Source organism: Rattus norvegicus, chromosome X (assembly GCF_036323735.1).
Source record: "Rattus norvegicus strain BN/NHsdMcwi chromosome X, GRCr8, whole genome shotgun sequence".
Classification (NCBI taxonomy): Eukaryota; Metazoa; Chordata; class Mammalia; order Rodentia; family Muridae; genus Rattus; species Rattus norvegicus.
The window spans coordinates 104,037,013-104,054,389 of NC_086039.1; the positions used below are offsets into that span (position 1 = coordinate 104,037,013).

General features: G+C 41.9%; 1 protein-coding gene across 3 annotated transcripts; it reads left to right on the forward strand.

The window, feature by feature from the left end:
* Window positions 1-261: 261 nt before the first annotated feature.
* On the forward strand, window positions 262-2,333 carry Tceal9 (transcription elongation factor A like 9). 3 transcript variants are annotated; one of them, NM_001127502.2, is made up of 3 exons: window positions 262-445; window positions 920-985; window positions 1,524-2,333. In NM_001127502.2, the coding sequence occupies exon 3, from the start codon at window positions 1,558-1,560 to the stop codon at window positions 1,870-1,872; it is 315 nt and encodes a 104-aa protein (NP_001120974.1). In that variant the 5' UTR covers window positions 262-445; window positions 920-985; window positions 1,524-1,557; the 3' UTR covers window positions 1,873-2,333. The 3 variants fall into 3 exon arrangements, with proteins under 3 accessions (NP_001120974.1, XP_006257343.1, XP_008771660.1); XM_006257281.4 differs by having other exon boundaries at window positions 290-445; window positions 1,478-2,325; XM_008773438.3 differs by having other exon boundaries at window positions 290-445; window positions 1,497-2,325.
* Window positions 2,334-17,377: the final 15,044 nt, after the last annotated feature.

The window sequence follows — 17,377 nt, forward strand, 5'->3', positions numbered from 1 at the left end:
GGGATTAGTGATACTGGCAATTGGGAGGGGGAGACAGGAAGGGCCTATTATTAAAAGAAGCACAAAAATTCCGTAGCTCCAGAAAATAAGAAGCTCCTCTTGATTAATCAGAGAGTCGCAAAAAGAACAACAAAAAAAATCACCCCGCACATTCATGGTTTTTTTTCCTCCAGTAAAGACTGACAAGGCCAAATGTGTGTTTGGGAAGGGGGTGGGAGATGAGGGAGTGAAGGGCGGGGCCACATCTGCCGCGCTTTTTGTGGGAGTGGAGATTGGGGACCGGAGCTCACTGGTGACGTAGATCTCATGTGACCAGGAGTCGACGTGTGCAGAAATCCTGCTAGTCTGGTCCTTGTTTCCATCTGGGTACCAGCTCCCTTCAGCCTTGCAGGCGGTGGTGTGAGAGGCCAGCGGCAAGAGGAGACAGCTTGCTTGAATTCAGCAGGTTAGTGTTTTAAGCGGTACTGCTTCGGATTTTTGTAGTGTAGGGTGGTCTAAGAGTAGTGACTTGAGTCCTAGTTAAGTCTGTCCCTCCACCCCTTACCTTCAATTCTTCAGGGAAGGACACTTGTGAAAGGACTAGGGGGGTCCCAAGAGAAAACAAGGGGGCCTGTGATGACTCAAAAATAATCAGACTCTGAGATTTTGGACACCCCCTTTGCTTTCCAAACGTCGTCTCGGATCTACAGATAGTTGAGAAATAATATCCCTTTCTTACCCTCTGTCTGGTGAGAAAGACAAGCTAACTTGTGGGGTGGGAAAAAGGAGTCCTATGGGAAACAAAGGGTGGGAAACTTCCATATGCAAGACCTTAAATAAGGGAAGCTCGGTGAGGTGGTTCTGTGGTGCTGCTATGCTGAGCACCGAGAGCTTGCTTGCCCCACCCCCAACATCTCCTCCCTTCTCCGTTTGCCTGCAGGTTTGTTTTTTGTACCGCTCCAGCCTAAAATAAGTAGGAAAAAGAGATCGACCAGATCCGTACCTGGTAAGTGAAGGGAACTTTATAAAAGACTCCCTAGGATATGGCTTGGTGAAGGCCTGCAGAGGCTGAAGGCCCCAGTCCCCTCCCCCTCCCCCTTCAGAAACCTACCCCCCCTTTTCGGAGGGCCTTTCGTGTTAGGCCTGTGAGGGAGAAAGATTTGTGGAGGGCTGGGGCGGGAGGCGGGAAGGGAGGCCTTGGAAAATGCTTGAGGGAGGGACTAGAGAGGGGAGGGGGTGGAAAATGGAGGTAAGAGGGGCGGGGACAGGGAAACCTTGATTGCGGACGGGGTTTCTCAGGTGGAAGGTATCTGGTGAGGGCAGTTAGACCAAATGAGGGTGGGGAAGGAGATGAGGGGGAAAGAGGGAAGGGGAGAGAGAGAGAGGGAGGGGGAGAGAGTGGGGCGGGGGTGGGGGTGGGGGTGGGGAGGGCGTGAGCAAACGGTGAGGAGACCTTTGTGCAGAGCACCTGCATATTCACCAAGTCTCCCATCTACAGTGTCCTCCTTGCTTCCTAGAAATAATTGCATTCCCATATTCGGCAGGGAGCCGCAAAGAAGGAAGAGAAGCATACACAAGATGAAACCCTGCCAAAAAATGGAAGGAAACCTAGAAAAGGAGAATGAGCCAAAGCCTGAGGAAGAGCCAAAGCCTGAGGAGAAGCCAGAGGAGGGGGAGGAACCAGACGAGGAGGAAAAATCAGAAGAAACTTTTCGGGAGAGGCTGATTCAGTCTCTTCAGGATTTTAAGGAGGATATACACAACAGGCATCTGAGCAGTGAAGATATGTTTAGAGACGTGGATGAGCTAGATGAGATCAGGAGAGTGAGAAACAAACTAATAGTGATGCGTTGGAAGGCCAATCGAAGCCATCCTTACCCCTATTTAATGTAGCTTGGCTTGGTTTCCTTTTTATCTGCTGTTACCATTGCAATCTAGCTTTCTTTTGATTAGCATTTTCCTGCTAAGACCTTTGCCCATCTTCCTGCGTTGAATCTGTTGCTGTTAGTGGCTTTAGCGATCTCTCTTGTTGTCTGTATCTTACTGTTGATTGTATTTGAACCAATCTATAAGTCTCTGGCTTTTAACCGAAGAGCTTTACTGATTTGTAAAAAAAAAAATACAAACATGAGCTTCTGATGGGAAACAAAATGAGAAAAGATTACAAAATAATATGGGAATATCATATTTTGAGAGACAGGAGTCCCTTTGTATGTTACATATATGCACATATAAACTTGTGAAAGATGAATGATTTTTCTTCTGCTTATTTGTATTTGCCATATTCCTAAAATGAACACGCATTATTCTTGCTAAAAATAATAAAGGTTTTATAACTAAAAAGAAGCATCCAACAGCACTTATCAATTTTTCTTTAAAACTACCGAGGCACTTGTTATTCATTGACAGTGTTAGAACCACTGAGTTAAAAGGTTAGAATTTACATCTATTCTTATGTGCAATAATAAACTAAGGCACAGAGCTGGTTTTACCCCCACTTGTTCATGCAGGAGGAGCCAAATGCAAGAGATTTGCTTCTGCTATTCAGAAGCATAGAAAAAGTAATACTGGGCTTGACAACAAGCTCAAGTAACTGTTAGGTGAGGCTGTAGCGTTCTTTATGCCTGTCTAGACTCCCCTCTAGCTGCTTTTGAAAGTGGCATGGTGTTCCAGGTCTTTCCCCACACTTCTGCAAATCACAGTTCCCTGGAATCTTAACTTATTTCTTCTTATTAGGTTCTAATAAGAATGGGCTTGTGTAAGAACACGAGTCTGAATAACAACTTAGGTTTTCACAGAATTTCTTTTCTGGGTGTGCAAATGCGTGTTGGTATTACTGACTCCGGCTTCCACACAGTGAATAATTTCTCCCCTGCAGGCTGATGACAGGTTCTCCCCTAAGGTTCAACAGGTACCCCAATAGTTGTATACATTTTATAGGGATGCTGAAGTCAGATTTGAGACTGTTCTCAGCCCTGCCTGGAAGCAACATCCTATGGAAATGTGCCACATGTATAGATTTTTTTCCTCTGCGATGCTCTTTTTGGGAGGTCTTCCTTTGTCCGAGGTTATGACAACTGGGCAGATGATGACGAGGCTGGAATTTTGTTTGGAGTAAGGTAAGATCTATGGGTATGTGATGTCAATTTTACAGAAAGAGGTAAATTCAGTTCTCTGAAGCCTGCAAAGTGATCACAGGAGCAGGATGTTGAATGTCTCACCCCTAATACACTCTTCGTCAGGGTGGATATTCCTTTGATTTTTCTGCTCCAAACTGCAGGAGGAAACTTACAAGGCTGATGGCTGGGCAGCTATGGGCAAACTTATCTGAAAGAGGGTGAATTTCCATCACTGCATATTAAAACACTAGACTTCTTTTATTAGGGAAGGTTGAAGGGCATTTTTCCAAAGAAACAAAGCACTAGTTCAGAATAGTCACTAAACAGAAACATGAGTTGCACGAATCTAGGTCCCTAGACATGACAGTTTTAGATGTAGTCAGCTTGTGTTAAGGGAGAAGGATTTGATGGAAATGGAGGGTGATTATAGATAGTATGTACACAATTTAAATTGTAATGCCCATGCCTTTATTCTAACATGCATTAAATCCTTTTAGGTTAAAGCAAGAAGATAATTTAAGTTAAGGGTCATGTTATAAACTTTCCTTTTGAGACAAACTATTCAAATGATAAAAGTGAGTCCGTTTGAAGGAAAACAATCAGTAGAATACAATGTTAGTGGCCTTGATGATACATGCCAAAAATTACCCTGGTAGGAAAAAACAATTTCATAGCATAATTACATGAGGAATATTATCTTCGAGCATCTGTTAGGAACTGTACACAATCTAAGGCTTTTATCCTAGTTAATAGTTAACAAGTTAAACTGCTATTTGTCAGTGAATGCAGGCAGAAGACACTAAAAGCACTGGGTCAGAAACTAAGGACCTTATTATAGACACACCTTAACTAGAATTCCATGTTGATTTCTACTGTCTCTGATTCCCAAACCCCTGCGCTGACAAAGGGCCTGTGAAAGATGCTTAAGTTCTTTACTATTTTCAAAGAAATCACAACCCTGTTCCGTTTCTTAGGAAAGATGTTACCTCATACTTCAAGGTTGCTTACTGTAAGCACAGCTGAAAAATTATCTGGGTAAAGAGTGCTCTGGGCTCAGCTTCTTGGCATATGCAGTAAGAACATACAAGGACACTCAGGGCTTTTGGCAGATTGCCTCTCCTAATAACATTTTGCTCTGTACAATAGATCATGGTGATGTCACGCCTTACGAGAAAGTCTTTGAGGAACTTTAAAATTATACTAAAAGTAGTGTTTGGTGCCTGTAATCCCAGCACCCAGGAGGCAAAGACAGGAAGATCATGAGGTCTAGATCAATCTGGGCAATATTATAATTTTAACGTCAGACTGAACGACCCAAGACTCCACCTCAAAAGAAATTACTGTAAGACATAGTTTGCTATGTGGTCTGGAGAATGACCTACAACAGATATATTTTGGTTTTGAACTTTTTAATTATAGAGCAAGCAGAAGTAAAAAATAAATAGTAATATCAGACATACAGATGATAAATAGAAAATTATCAAATCTGACACTCAAAATATCTGACAGAAACTGATTGAGGAGCTGTTTTGAGGCAATTAACTGGCGTTCTCAATACGGACAGCACCATATCAAGAGTCCCTGGCAGAGCAGTATGTCCCACCCCCTTTTACGTGATGCTTTTAGGAACAAATAAGAACAGGTAGCAGTGACGTCATCAAATCAGGAGCTTACACCCACAAAAAAACAACTGAAAAAGGATGAGGTGGTCGGCTGAAGGTTTTGAATGAGCTTTCTCTCCATGGCTGAGCTCCCACGGCTGAACTTCTGAATTCTTTTTTTCCTATTGCAGGCACTTTTTGTATCTTGGGTTAAGCAATAGAAAGATCTGTTGGAAACTGTTTACCTTCTAGCTGTTCTCAAGGACACTGTGTTTTTACTTGGAGCTGTTTTGCTCTACTCTCCTTCCTGTTACAGACTCAGAGAGGTCAGCCCAACCCCAGACAAGAGGCTTTGGAGAGCACTTGGAGACAAATATGCTTGAGACTGAAATGAAAGCCAAACCACTTTCAGAGCCAAATATCTCCATGATCTCAAAAGCACATAGCAATTTATCAATATGTTATACGTTACACAGCCAGTACATTAACATGTCGATTTAAAATGACAGAAGTAGAAGTGTTAAGGCCACGGGATTCACCAGCATAGTAAAGACAGGACTAAACTTGTGTAAATATTGCAGTGGGAAAACAACAGAAGAATGTGACTAAAAACAGCTTCATATCACATACTGTAAGAGTATGGGTGTTTTGCCTGTGTATGTGCCCACATGCATGCATTGCCCACGAGGCCAGAAGCACTCTTCTGTAACTGGAGTATTTATAACTCCACCAACCACGTCGTGTGTGTGTGCATATGTGTGTGTGTGTGTGTGTGTGTGCGCGCGTGTGCGTGTGCGTGTGTGCGTGTGCGTGTGTGTGTGTGTGTGTGTGTGAGATGTATGGTGGGGGTGGGTACATGAACGTGTAAACAAAATTTTTTTATATGGGGTCTCACTACACATCCCTGACTGGCCTGGAACGCTAAGATGTAGATCAGGCTGACCTCAAACTCACAGAGAGATCTGTCTACCTCTGCCTCCAGAGTGCTGGGATTAAAGACATATGCCACCATACCCTGCCATTTGTCTACATTTAATTGGAAAAGTGTTCATGAAACCTTTTGTTCACATCTTTACTGTTGGTAGTATAGTGTGGTAAAGTAGCTATTTAAACGAGTGAGGTAGACTTGTATGTAGTACTTGTTAGGGTTCCTGGTTCTATCCTGTTAGGTTTTAAATCTCGGCCCATGCCCAGACAGAAAACACCAAGCCACCACTTATATAGTCAGGCACAGCTGGCTGTTGCTAGGCAACTGGGGGCAGAGCTTACTTGGCTGTTCCCAGGTAGCTGTGGGGGTGGAGCTTAGACAATACCAACAGTACCAATCTGCCACACATTGTCAAAATGTAGGCCAGTCCCCTATCATAGTGGCTTATAGGGTGGCAGCCATGCAATCTCCTAAGTCTGTCCACTTTTCTGAATTGCTCACAAAGTTTAGCTTTTCTTTTTCTTCTATCTCTTTTCTAAACCTCCTTTTCCCTACACTCTGAGGTCCACTCTTTCTCTAAAGCTCCCATCTCTATCATGTGTCTGACTCCTGCCATGTGTCTGACCTCCACACCAGCTTAATCCAAATAGCATGGCTTCCTCATCCCTTCCCATCCCCCTGTCTCTAATCTTCTTCCTCCAGGCAGCTACTGAGATTTACAGCTGGGATTTTTCTTTTTAAACTCTAATCAAATTGTCCTTGAAGTTTCCATTGAGTCCCTTCTTTTCTTTTTTTTTAAGAAATTTTTAAAAAATTTTTATTAGATATATTTATTTACTTACACTTCAAATGTTATTCCCCTTCCAGGTTTCCTGTCCATAAGCCCCCATCCCTCCCCTACCCCTACCCCATACAAGTATTCCCCCCATACATCCGCCTTACTGCCCCCGCCCTCCATATTCCCCTGCACTGGGAGTCCAACCTTGGCAGGACCAAGGGCTTCCCCTTCCACTGGTGACCCAACAAGGCTATTCTCTGCTACATATGCATTTGGAGCCTTGGGTCAGTCTGTGTATAGACTTTGGGTAGTGGTTTAGTCCCTGGAAGCTCTGGTTGGTTGGCATTGTTGTTCATATGGGGTTGCAAGCCCCTTCAGCTCTTTCAATCCTTTCTCTAATTCCCCCAAGGGGGAAAGTCCATTCTTAAACTGTTTTATTAATGAGACCAAGAACCCCCAAATGGGACCCAGACTTCCGTGACATCAGTAGGAAAATCTCTGCCAAGGGTTTCAGATGGCATCTCACATTAGTCTTAGCCTTTTGGTTAATTGAAGACAGTGGTCTTCCTCTAAAAGCTTCACTGGATAGTGGCAAGCATATCAGAACAGACACCGAGGTATAGCAGGAATTAAGTGGGCTAACAGTAAGCTGAAGATAGATTGTAATTAGGCTCTAGACCTGCAACACCCTAACCTCCCTGAAATGGTGGAGTTTCTTCTAATCAGTACCAGCTTTGCAGAAGGTTTAGTGTAAGGAGTAGGTGTAGTCCTTCTGAGAGCTCTCATTCACACTGGCTGAGGTAGGATCTGATGCTACTTCCTTTCACTTTGACCTTCAGTCTCATAGTGGCCTCCTTTCCACTCTGAGGGATAAGAGCTATGAAGCACTTTCCTTACTACTGAGATGTGCTACTTTTCCTAGGGATGTCACCAAACCACAAAATCTTACTGTAAGTACTTTATTTTTTTAATTCAGAAACGACTTACTTCCAAGTAACCAGAGCTTCCAGGGACTAAGCCACTACCTAAAGACTATACATGGACCGACCCTGGACTCTGACCTCATAGGTAGCAATGAATAGCCTAGTAAGAGCACCAGTGGAAGGGGAAGCCCTTGGTCCTGACAAGGCTGGACCCCCAGTGAATGTGATTGTTGGGGGGAGGGCGGCAATGGGGGGAGGATGGGGAGGGGAACACCCATAAAGAAGGGAAGGGGGAGGGGTTAGGGGGATGTTGGCCCGTAAACCGGGAAAGGGAATAACACCCGAAATGTAAATAAGAAATACTCAAGTTAATAAAGATTAAAAAAATTAAAAAAAAAGAAACGACTTACTTATTTTATGTGTTTGAGTGGTTTTTTTTCCTACATGTATATATATGCACCCTGTTGTGCTTGGTGGCTGGAGAGGTCAAAAGAGGGGTACTGAGAGTTACAAACCATTGTGAGCTACTATGTGGGTACTGAGAACCAAACCTTCTGTAAAAGAGCCACGTGTGCTCTTAATTGCTAAGCCATCTCTCCAGCCCAGTGTAAGCACTTTCTATTGACGTCCATTCAATTTTAGCTCTAATAATGTGCCCCCCGCCCCTGCTAGAATCTTTGAGCACACAAAAGATGGCAATGTGCCATTCCAGCTTAAAATAAAAGAAGCATTAAAATCCAGCTCATGTTTACTTCCTAAGGACAAAGAGACCACCCCATGCCAGGCAACGATACAATTTACAAGAAGACTTTCTACGGGCAGTGTGCCTAATTTTCTATATTAAAAAAGAATATCCAGGCTAGTGAATGTTTTAAGTTTACTGTGTAAAAAGAAATGTGGGAGTTGAAATGAATGCTATGATTAAAAGGGTGAGGGCAGGATCGTTAAGGATGAGAAATAAAAGGACTTGGGGCTGGGAATGAGATTGCGGAGCTGACCAAGAGGAGGAACAGGGCTGATTAATGTGTGACTATAATTCAAGTTGCCTTGGACACCTAGCCCACAGTAGGGGGCTGGGCTTGCTACTGCTGCTGGCTGTAGCTATGGGGACAGGGCTTCCCTAGAGTAATCTTCGCTTAGGGTCTAAAAGGCCTGGATGCTCTAATATACACTTCATAAATATTTATAAAACTTCTTTAAAATCACTAGGGAGAACCCACTAGGCTGCTCCTGCCTTGGGGCAGTCCACTCTAATCTCTTTGAGGAGTATTTGCTTTGTTGAGCTTTGTTCCTGCCACTTTGCTAAATAAACCTTTGCACTAACTGGAAGAAGGGAACAGAACAGAAGGTAGAGAGTAGTAGATGTACACGCCCGCCAACACCAGGATGATGTCCCTCAGGTTGCTAAAGGAAGCATCAATTCTTTTCAAGTGGCAGTGTGGTGTTTTACTTGCCCTGTGGTGGTTTAGGAAACAACAACAACAACAACAACAACAACAACAACAACAATAAACATTTTAATGTACTAGTAGCAAATTCTATTGCCCCTGTATCTCCAGAATTAAGACTTGTAGCTTTATCTCTCTTCTGCAAGGTTTTACACCATGAAAGCAAACACACAACTTAACTTCGATAATTACCAGTACCTCCCCAACCCAAAACAAAATAAAACAAAACAAACGAACAAGAAAACAAACCTGACCTTATATCCTTACATTAAATGACATTTTTTTGTTTTATGTTTTACTTCTATGACTACTGGTTTCCTTTTTTCCCCTGCCAGTTGCCTGCTTTTAGAAATCACAAAATTCTGGAGGCCAAACGGCTGAGTTATATATGAATCTCATTCTAGCTTTACTGTTCACTACATCTGTGGGGTGTGGGTTACAATGGTAGCGGTTGCCTAGGTTACTTTTCACGGAGTGATGCTCACTTTTGGTCACCAACTCCTCACTTGGGCCTATGGCTATGTCCACTGGATACATTTGGCTGCCAGGAAGTTAAAAGGTCCACTATCATGTCACACTTATACCATCATTTTGTGACCAGGTATCTCTTGACTAGCCATGAAGACTGACTGACTGCCCAGACTACTGATTACTGTCATTCCAATGCCATTCCTTCAAGCCTTTCATCTGCCTGATAAATATCCCTAAACCCTATCAAGAAAGTGAATTCAAGACACAGCTGTCACACCCTGACACTTAACTGCTGTGTGAAAAAATCATTCTCATTTGAAAAAATTCAGTTTCAGTTACTGTGCAGATAAATTAGATGAGGTTCCCTAAGCAAAAACTCCCAATGAACCCCTTATATACTTAGCCTGGATCACTCCTATCTATCTCAGAATATAGCTTCCTTCTTTTTACATAACATCTTTCTATATAATACCGTTGGAAAATGTGCTGGATAGTTTATGTCAACTTGACACAAGCTAAGGGCACTTGGGGAGAGCTAACCTTAATTGAGAGAATACACCCTCATCCAGAATAGCCTGTGGGTAAGCCTGTAGTGTGTTTTCTTGCTGGATGATTGATGTGGGAGAATCCAGATCACTGGGGGTGGGACTCCCCCTAGGCAGGTGGTCTTGGATACTCGGAGAAAGCAGGCTGAGGAGGAGCACGTTAGCAGGTGGCTGTCTCATCAGTGCAGCAGATGGTGTCTGCATCAGTGTCTGCATCCTGTTTGAGTACCTGCCTTGATTACCCTTAGAGATAGACTGTATTGTACAAGTACAAGCTGAAGTAAACCTTTCTCCCAAGTCTCTTTAGGTCACAGTGTTTTATCACAGCCATAGAAACTGTGACTAAGATAGAATGTAATGGCATATAATTTGCATATCCATCAGTTCGCTTAAAGAGCACAGTACAACAATTTTTAGTATATTCACAGTACTGTGCTGCCACCACAATAATTGATTTGGGTACATTAGTATCAAGTAAAAAGAAGCAGGATGGTATGCCAAAGCCCTTCCTCCTAGTCCAAAGCAAAACTCAGCCTACTGTCTTTCTATCTGTTCAATTTTTCAAATGTGCAAAACAGTCTCCTGCAGCTTATTTATCATAATGCTCTAAAGATTTGTTCATATCTATCCATATCTATAGTCCAGCCTTTGCCAGTACCTCATTTCTCTTTGTTGTCAAAGACTATTATTCTGTTTTATGCTTTGTTCACATTTAGGATACACAGACCAACAACGATTTTCAGCAACAGGGCCTCTCTTTCAATGCTAGCAGGAATGCAGCAGGGTACAGCTACTTTGGAAGACATTTTCAGCTGTTTGATCCCTAAAACCTATGGGAAAGCTGGAATAGGTTGCAAGTCTCACGGCACTGAAGTGACAGACCACTCTGGGGGCTCTGGGGCTCTGGGGATTCAGTTCAGGTTTTCTGTTTAAGGGGAAGGCACTTTACAAACTGGGCCACCTCATGCTTTTAATAAGGCTTTCTCACTAAGCGTGTTCACCTTAGAATCCACTAATAACCTCTTCTTTCATTCCCAGTAATTTCCTTGGTTACCAATTGCTCTGAAAAGTAGTAAAGTGTGGCCTTTCATAAAAGACTAGTTCTCAAGGTTGGAGGTTTTTGTTTTTGTTTTTGTTTTTTCAGTCAGAGACTTCATTTGTAACCCAGACTTTTGAGAAAATAAAAAAATAAAATTAATTTTTGTTTCAGCATTCTGAGTACTGAGAGTACAAGCTTGTGCCACACCATATTTGTGTCAAGGTCAGTATTGATATTTATTTTGAGCATAGGAAGCCTCTTCTTCTTTAGTTTTCCTCAAAAGTCTAGCCAGACAGCAATAAACTACCTTTACCAAATCCATTTAATTATTTCCCATTTGCTCCTTTCACAGCTTGGGAGCAATCTTGGCCTGATTTCTCCAGTTGAAAATGAACTAGACTCACTACAGAGATCTATTCTTTATGGTTTCCATATTTCCAAGGGTGAACTATCTGATCAAGGGCTGTGGATCTGGAGACAGGAAGCATGACAGCCTTGTCTCTAAGTGACCTTTCTACTCTGTTTGTCCTCTTCATGGTAAGACACATAGCTGTGTAAAGTCCCCTCACCTTACCTCTGTCAAAGTAAAATAGTAACTTTCTGCAAAGGATGTAAGAAAACGATTTATTCTTAGCCAAATGTGAGTGCCAGTGACCAAGAAACATGGATTCAGACTAATTTAAATGACATGTTCCAAAGTGAAAGAGGCTGCATTACTTTCATAGCTAAAAAGCAAGTAAAAAGTTGGAAATGAATCCACGCAACAAGCATACTGACTTTAGATGTTATGTACCAGCATTCCCAAGTGTCTCACCTTTGAGGCTTAGTGGAGACTAAATGTCTACTCAGCTTACTGATAACATTCCAGGAGTTTTACTTAATGGCCAGGAGGATGTTAAGACAGACACACAAGCTGAAAATATGTGACCATTTAAGGGACAAAGATAACCCAGATAACATCGTCCCTTTGACCCACAGCATTCCATCTCTTCACAATGAAGCCATTCCTGCATTTCTGTACTTAGACAAAAATCACTCAGTGGGATTGTTCTAGATGCAACACTGTTGGGGAGCTTTGCTCTACATTGCTGATTCTGGGGATCCACATCTTCAAGGAAAAAAAAAGAATAAGCGAGACCCCAGCATTCTCTGTGGTTCCATGTCCATCTCTGACTGGATTGGAGGTGGGATATACAAAGGAGTCCCTCCCTTTTGCCTGCACTCACTCAGCATTCAACTTTAGTCAAGGGTCAGAGGAGCCAGGCTGAGCAATGCTGATATCCTCCCCTTCCCAAGAAGAAAGTTCCAGACTTAGGGTTGCACTGTGTTTGCTTTCAATTGCTTGCCACAGTGCAATTTATGGCTCCAAACTCAGCTAGGAGGTCTAGATCAAATGCCACAGCTTTCTCCCATTTTCTACGATTTTTGCCGAATATATTTTCGTTGTTGTTTTTTGTTTCGAGACAGAGTTTCTCTGCTGTCCTGAAACTTGCTCTATAGACCAGGGTGCTAGCCTTAAAGACACAGAGATCCCCTTGCTTCTGCCTCTCTGGTGCTGGGAATAAAGACATTCACCACCATGCTGGGCAATTATTTATTGGTATACATCTTTAATATTATTTAAATAGGTTTGAAGTGGTTATGTGTTTTTTTTTCCATTTTGGTTTTAGAGTTTTTTTAAAAAAATTACTTACTTATTGTATTTATATGAGTACACTGTCACTGTCTTCAGACACACCAGAAGAGGGCATCAGATCCCATTACAGATGGCGGTGAGCCATCATGTGGTTTCTGAGAATTGAACTCAGGACCTTTGGAAGAGCAGTCAGTGCTCTTAACCTCTGAGCCATCTCTCCAGCCCTAGTTTCAGAGTCTTTACTAGATATACTAGAGAACAAGACTACAAAGCTCATATGCTAAAATCCAATCTCATACCTATTACATATTCCTACAAGACTTCATTAGCATCTAGGGTAGGAGCCCTTGTTCTGTGGTCCAGGATGTACCTACCATAAGCAGTATTTACTGTCTTGCATCAATTAGTGATCTCCATGAACATATGAATGTCATATTTGGTGCATCCTCTTCAAATTTCCACTGTCTTCCCAGAAACATAGTGTAAAAAGATACAGAGAAATTGAACTGAATGTATAATTATAGAAAAGATCTGTATACAGGCTATCAAAATTCTAAAATGGGAGCTGGAGAGATGGCTCAGCAGTTAAGAGTGCTGGGATGCAAAGTAAATACAATTTTTTAAAAAAAGACTGTGCAGTGTTCTTCTGGAGAACCAGTCAACTTCCTAACACCTGCATCCTGCAGCTCAAAAATGCTGTAAAGGCCAGCTTTAGGGGATCCAAAGCCCTTTTCTGACCCTGTGGATACTTGTGATCTCGTGTGCATTATGTGCGCGCACACACACACATACACACATACAATTAAGGTATTGAAAATGAGTGGTAAATGTGGACATGCAGCAGTGGCACAAAAAGGGCTCAAATATTGTCAAACGATAGATGCTTAGTAATAAAGGAATGAATAAAACTTGGAGCGTGGAACTCACACTGAAAACTGATTGGTGGTTTAAGACTATAGATTAGAAACTAGACTGCAGGGATTTGAATTCCTATTTTGCTACTTATTATCTCTTCCTTAGCTTTGCTGTCCTGTAATTCTCTTGTTTGTAAAATGGAGGGTACCATTAGTACCCACTTGCTAGGATTGTAAGGATAAAACGTAATGATCAATATGCAGACAATAATGCTTCACGTACAGCAACATTTTCTTAGCTGTTTTACTTTTCGTTACTGTTTATGTGTAAGAAAAATAGGTTAGGTTGTCTACGCAAGCTTATAAGACCATTTAAATAGAGTTAATTTTTGGGATTCTAGAGATTGACCCCAGAGGCAGGGTCTCCTTTGTTTCTGCTGCTTTGTTGTGTTCTTGTGTCTGCCCCCTATTTTGCACAGGGGTGCTAGGATTACATATGCTCTTTATGTGACTTCTGCTGGTTTCAGGGATCAAATTCAGATGGTCAAGCTTGCGCAACAAGCACTTTTACCTGCCAATCCATCTCCCTGGCCCTGTCATTACTGTTTTTTGACAACAGGAGAAAACATTCGAATTTGTCTGGGTTTCTATTTCTCAGTTGGTAAAATGAAGTTCCTGGATTCCATTATTTCTAAGGTTGTCCTGGTTTTCACAATACATTATCTGTGAACGCATGAGACTCTACACCATAACTTCCTCCTTGACAAATCTAAAACTAGGTGAAAGCCTGGGAAGCAGAGTTGTAAAACCCAGTGCTCATTTAAAAAAAATCACAAATCCACTAATTGATTTTTATTTTATTCGTGGTTTATTTTACCTTTTTTTCAGCTCACTGTATTGACATATTAGTTCCCAATCCATACACAAGTGAGTATTTGTGACTCTCCTAATTATTTTTTTAAAAAAATGCATTAGAAATCCTTCAGGTAGCAATATCATGAATCAAACAAGGCTGTGGTGATTTTATTCTAGGTCATAGACAAAGTTATTTGCACCTAAGCATTCGACCCAAGCAGGTGTTACTAACATATTGACTGTTGCCTAGCAGGCGACCAGGAAATGGATGGTAGGAAATTTTTATAACAGTAAGTGGTATGGTGGCTTTTAAACATGGCTAGAATTATTGAGCACTTCTGAATGAGGTGACATTTACATTCTATCTACTTGAATCTTAGGTCTTTTGACTGCTTGTATTGACTGAGCACAGTGGGACTTCCAAGGCCAGATCTTAAAAGGCCATACAGCTTTCAGTTTACACCCAGGAAACTGTTGCTACTGAAGCCCTGAGATAATTACATTGATACGCTCCATGTGGATTCTCTGTTTCCCAGCCACCTTAGCTCCAGCATCAGGCTCTTTGTGTCATCTATGGGTTTTCAAGTTACTCTAAACTGAACTCTATGCTCACAGACGCTGCAGAAGAGAATAGGCCTTACTGTATTATTTCTGAATACTTGACCACAGACTCTCTGTGCATACTGTATAGTTCACATCAGTGAATTCTGGGGTGGTTTATTACCATGAGTGGGTCACTGTCACAGTCACCTGTCATTCTTTAAGCAATAGCACTGCATTCGTTATATTTTTTATTGCTGCAATCAAACATATGACCAAAGCAACTTATAGAAGGAAAGGTTTATTGGGGATTTATAAGAGAGATAAGAACGCATGGCCATCATGGCTGAGAGCATGGCAAGGCAGCAGTCAGGCAGTCAGGCACTGGACTAGTGCAGTGGCTGAAAGCTCACATCTCAACCCACAAACAGGAAGCAGAGAGAGCTAACCTGAAATGGTCCAAGTCTTTTGAAACCTCAAATCTCATGCCCAGTAACATACTTTCACCAGCAAGGCCACAACTTCTAATCCTTCCTCTAATAGGCACCAACTAGGAATCAAGTATTCCAATGAGTAAGACTTTATGGGGGGATATCTTATTCAAACCACCACACACACACACACACACACACACACACACACACACACACACACACACACCCCACAGTGGTGAAGCCTATTTATAATCAATTAATAATCAAATCAATCAGAGAATTTTGGGCAGCCAGACATGGTAGTGCACATCCTAATTTTTAGCACATGGCAGAGGGAGACAGGAGGATCATGAGTAGGGGGCCAGCCTGCCCTATAGAGCAAGACTGTCTCAAAAAAAAAAGACTAGGAGAAGTATAAAAAAAAGTTAAGAAAAGCATTGCATAGCTATAAATCAGGTATTTGTTCAGTTTTTGGTTTCAAAACTATGTTTCTCTGTGTAGCCTTGTCTGTCTTAGAAGTCATTCTGAAGAGTAGGTGAGCCTTGAACCCACAGAGATCCACCTGCTTCTGTCTCCCAAATGCTGAAATTAAAAGCATTCACCAATGGCTCCCAGCAGCCACTTATTTTTAAAGAATGAATTTCATATACATTTTTTATATTTCTGATATCTCCAGATGGATGTTTGGTAATTATGGACCTGAATTTCCTCAGGGAAAGAAAGAAAAGCCCATTATCCAGTTGAAGCCTTTTGCTAGCAGATAAGCAAGAATTCTAGCACAATTAGCAAGTATTTAAGGCCTTCCTCTGTTCCCAGCTCTCCAAGCTGTAAGTTTTTAGGATTCTCACCAGAAATTGCATGTGAAACCTTAGTTGGTCCTGATTTGTTTGTGTTCACAATTTTTAAGATTATATTTTAAATTACGTATATAGGGGTGGTGTGCACATTAGTCAGTGCCCTTAGAGGGTGCCAGATTCCCCAGGAGCAGGCCAGACATGGGTGTTCACAACCTAACTTCTGTCCTCTGCAAGAGTGTACAAGCCCTTGATACCTGAGACATCTCTCTAGCCTGTTTGCACTTTAATTAATTAATTAATATTAATTATTTTTGTGTGCATGTGTATGCACATGCCATAGAGCACATGCAGAGGTCAGAGGACAATGCAGAAGAGTTTGTTTTCCCTGACTACCATGTAGGCTCCAGAGATCCAACTCAGGTGATCAGGCCTGTAAACAAGTTACCTTTATCCATCTCTTTGGCCCACCCCTGGTTTTATTTTATCAAGTATAATTCCATCAAAGGTACCTCCTGGATGACGTTGTAATCTTACTGATCAAAAATAGAGAAAGGGGGACAACATTTTTTACTAACCTTTTGAAATATAACTCCTGAGCCACCAAAATGATATATTTGACTCTACTAAGACAATTATGATTCTCCTTGAGGAGCCAATAAGTACTCGTGTGTACCTCTCACTTTACTCTGATATCCTGTGGGATACACACACACACACACTTTTCTGCATTGCAGGCTTGATTCTTGGCTTAGCTTGAGCTGAGGTCCCTAAAAGATTAAAACATCTTCTTAGACTTATAAGGGCAGCAGCACTGTGGAATTGTGCCACTTTCCTTTCACTGCTGATATCTTGAGGTCTGAATCCATGATCCATCTGAGTCATTATTCATGAATGTCCCTGACTGTCACTTGGATGATCTGCCCACTTTGCTTTTGATTTTCTGGCCAGAAATTCCAAAGTATTTGAAAAGTGCTACTGGCTCCAAATTTAGAAATCCCTTAGACATATCCATAACCATTCCTAGGTTAAAAGGAACTTAATTGGTTTAGTCCAGAAGGCAGTCATGAGAGTAGATCACCCAGAGGCTTGAGTCCCCTCAAACTCCCATAAATACTCAAGACAAGCCTGAACAAAACATGTGAAAAAGCTACTTCTCAAAGTTCCATATGACAGATGCAGAACCCACTAGACAGGGCCGCTTCTACACTCTGCTGACCTCTAAATTCTAAAGGCATTTGCTGTTTTTCTTCTCTTCAGCTATCTCTTAAAGGTGTTTGCTGTTTTTTCCATATTAGGTGCTCTCTGTGAAGCAGGATGCCTTAGGCAAAGGGAACTCTACCCCCTGAATGAATTTTACCAGTCCTCAACTTCAGTCAGAATGGAGTCTAACAATGTTTCCCTCAGTGCTATCCAAAAGGCAAAAAGGCCAA

Excerpts from the sequence above, each read along its gene's own strand:
- Tceal9 (NM_001127502.2), top strand. The coding sequence starts at position 1,558 with ATGAAACCCTGCCAAAAAATGGAAGGAAACCTAGAAAAGGAGAATGAG.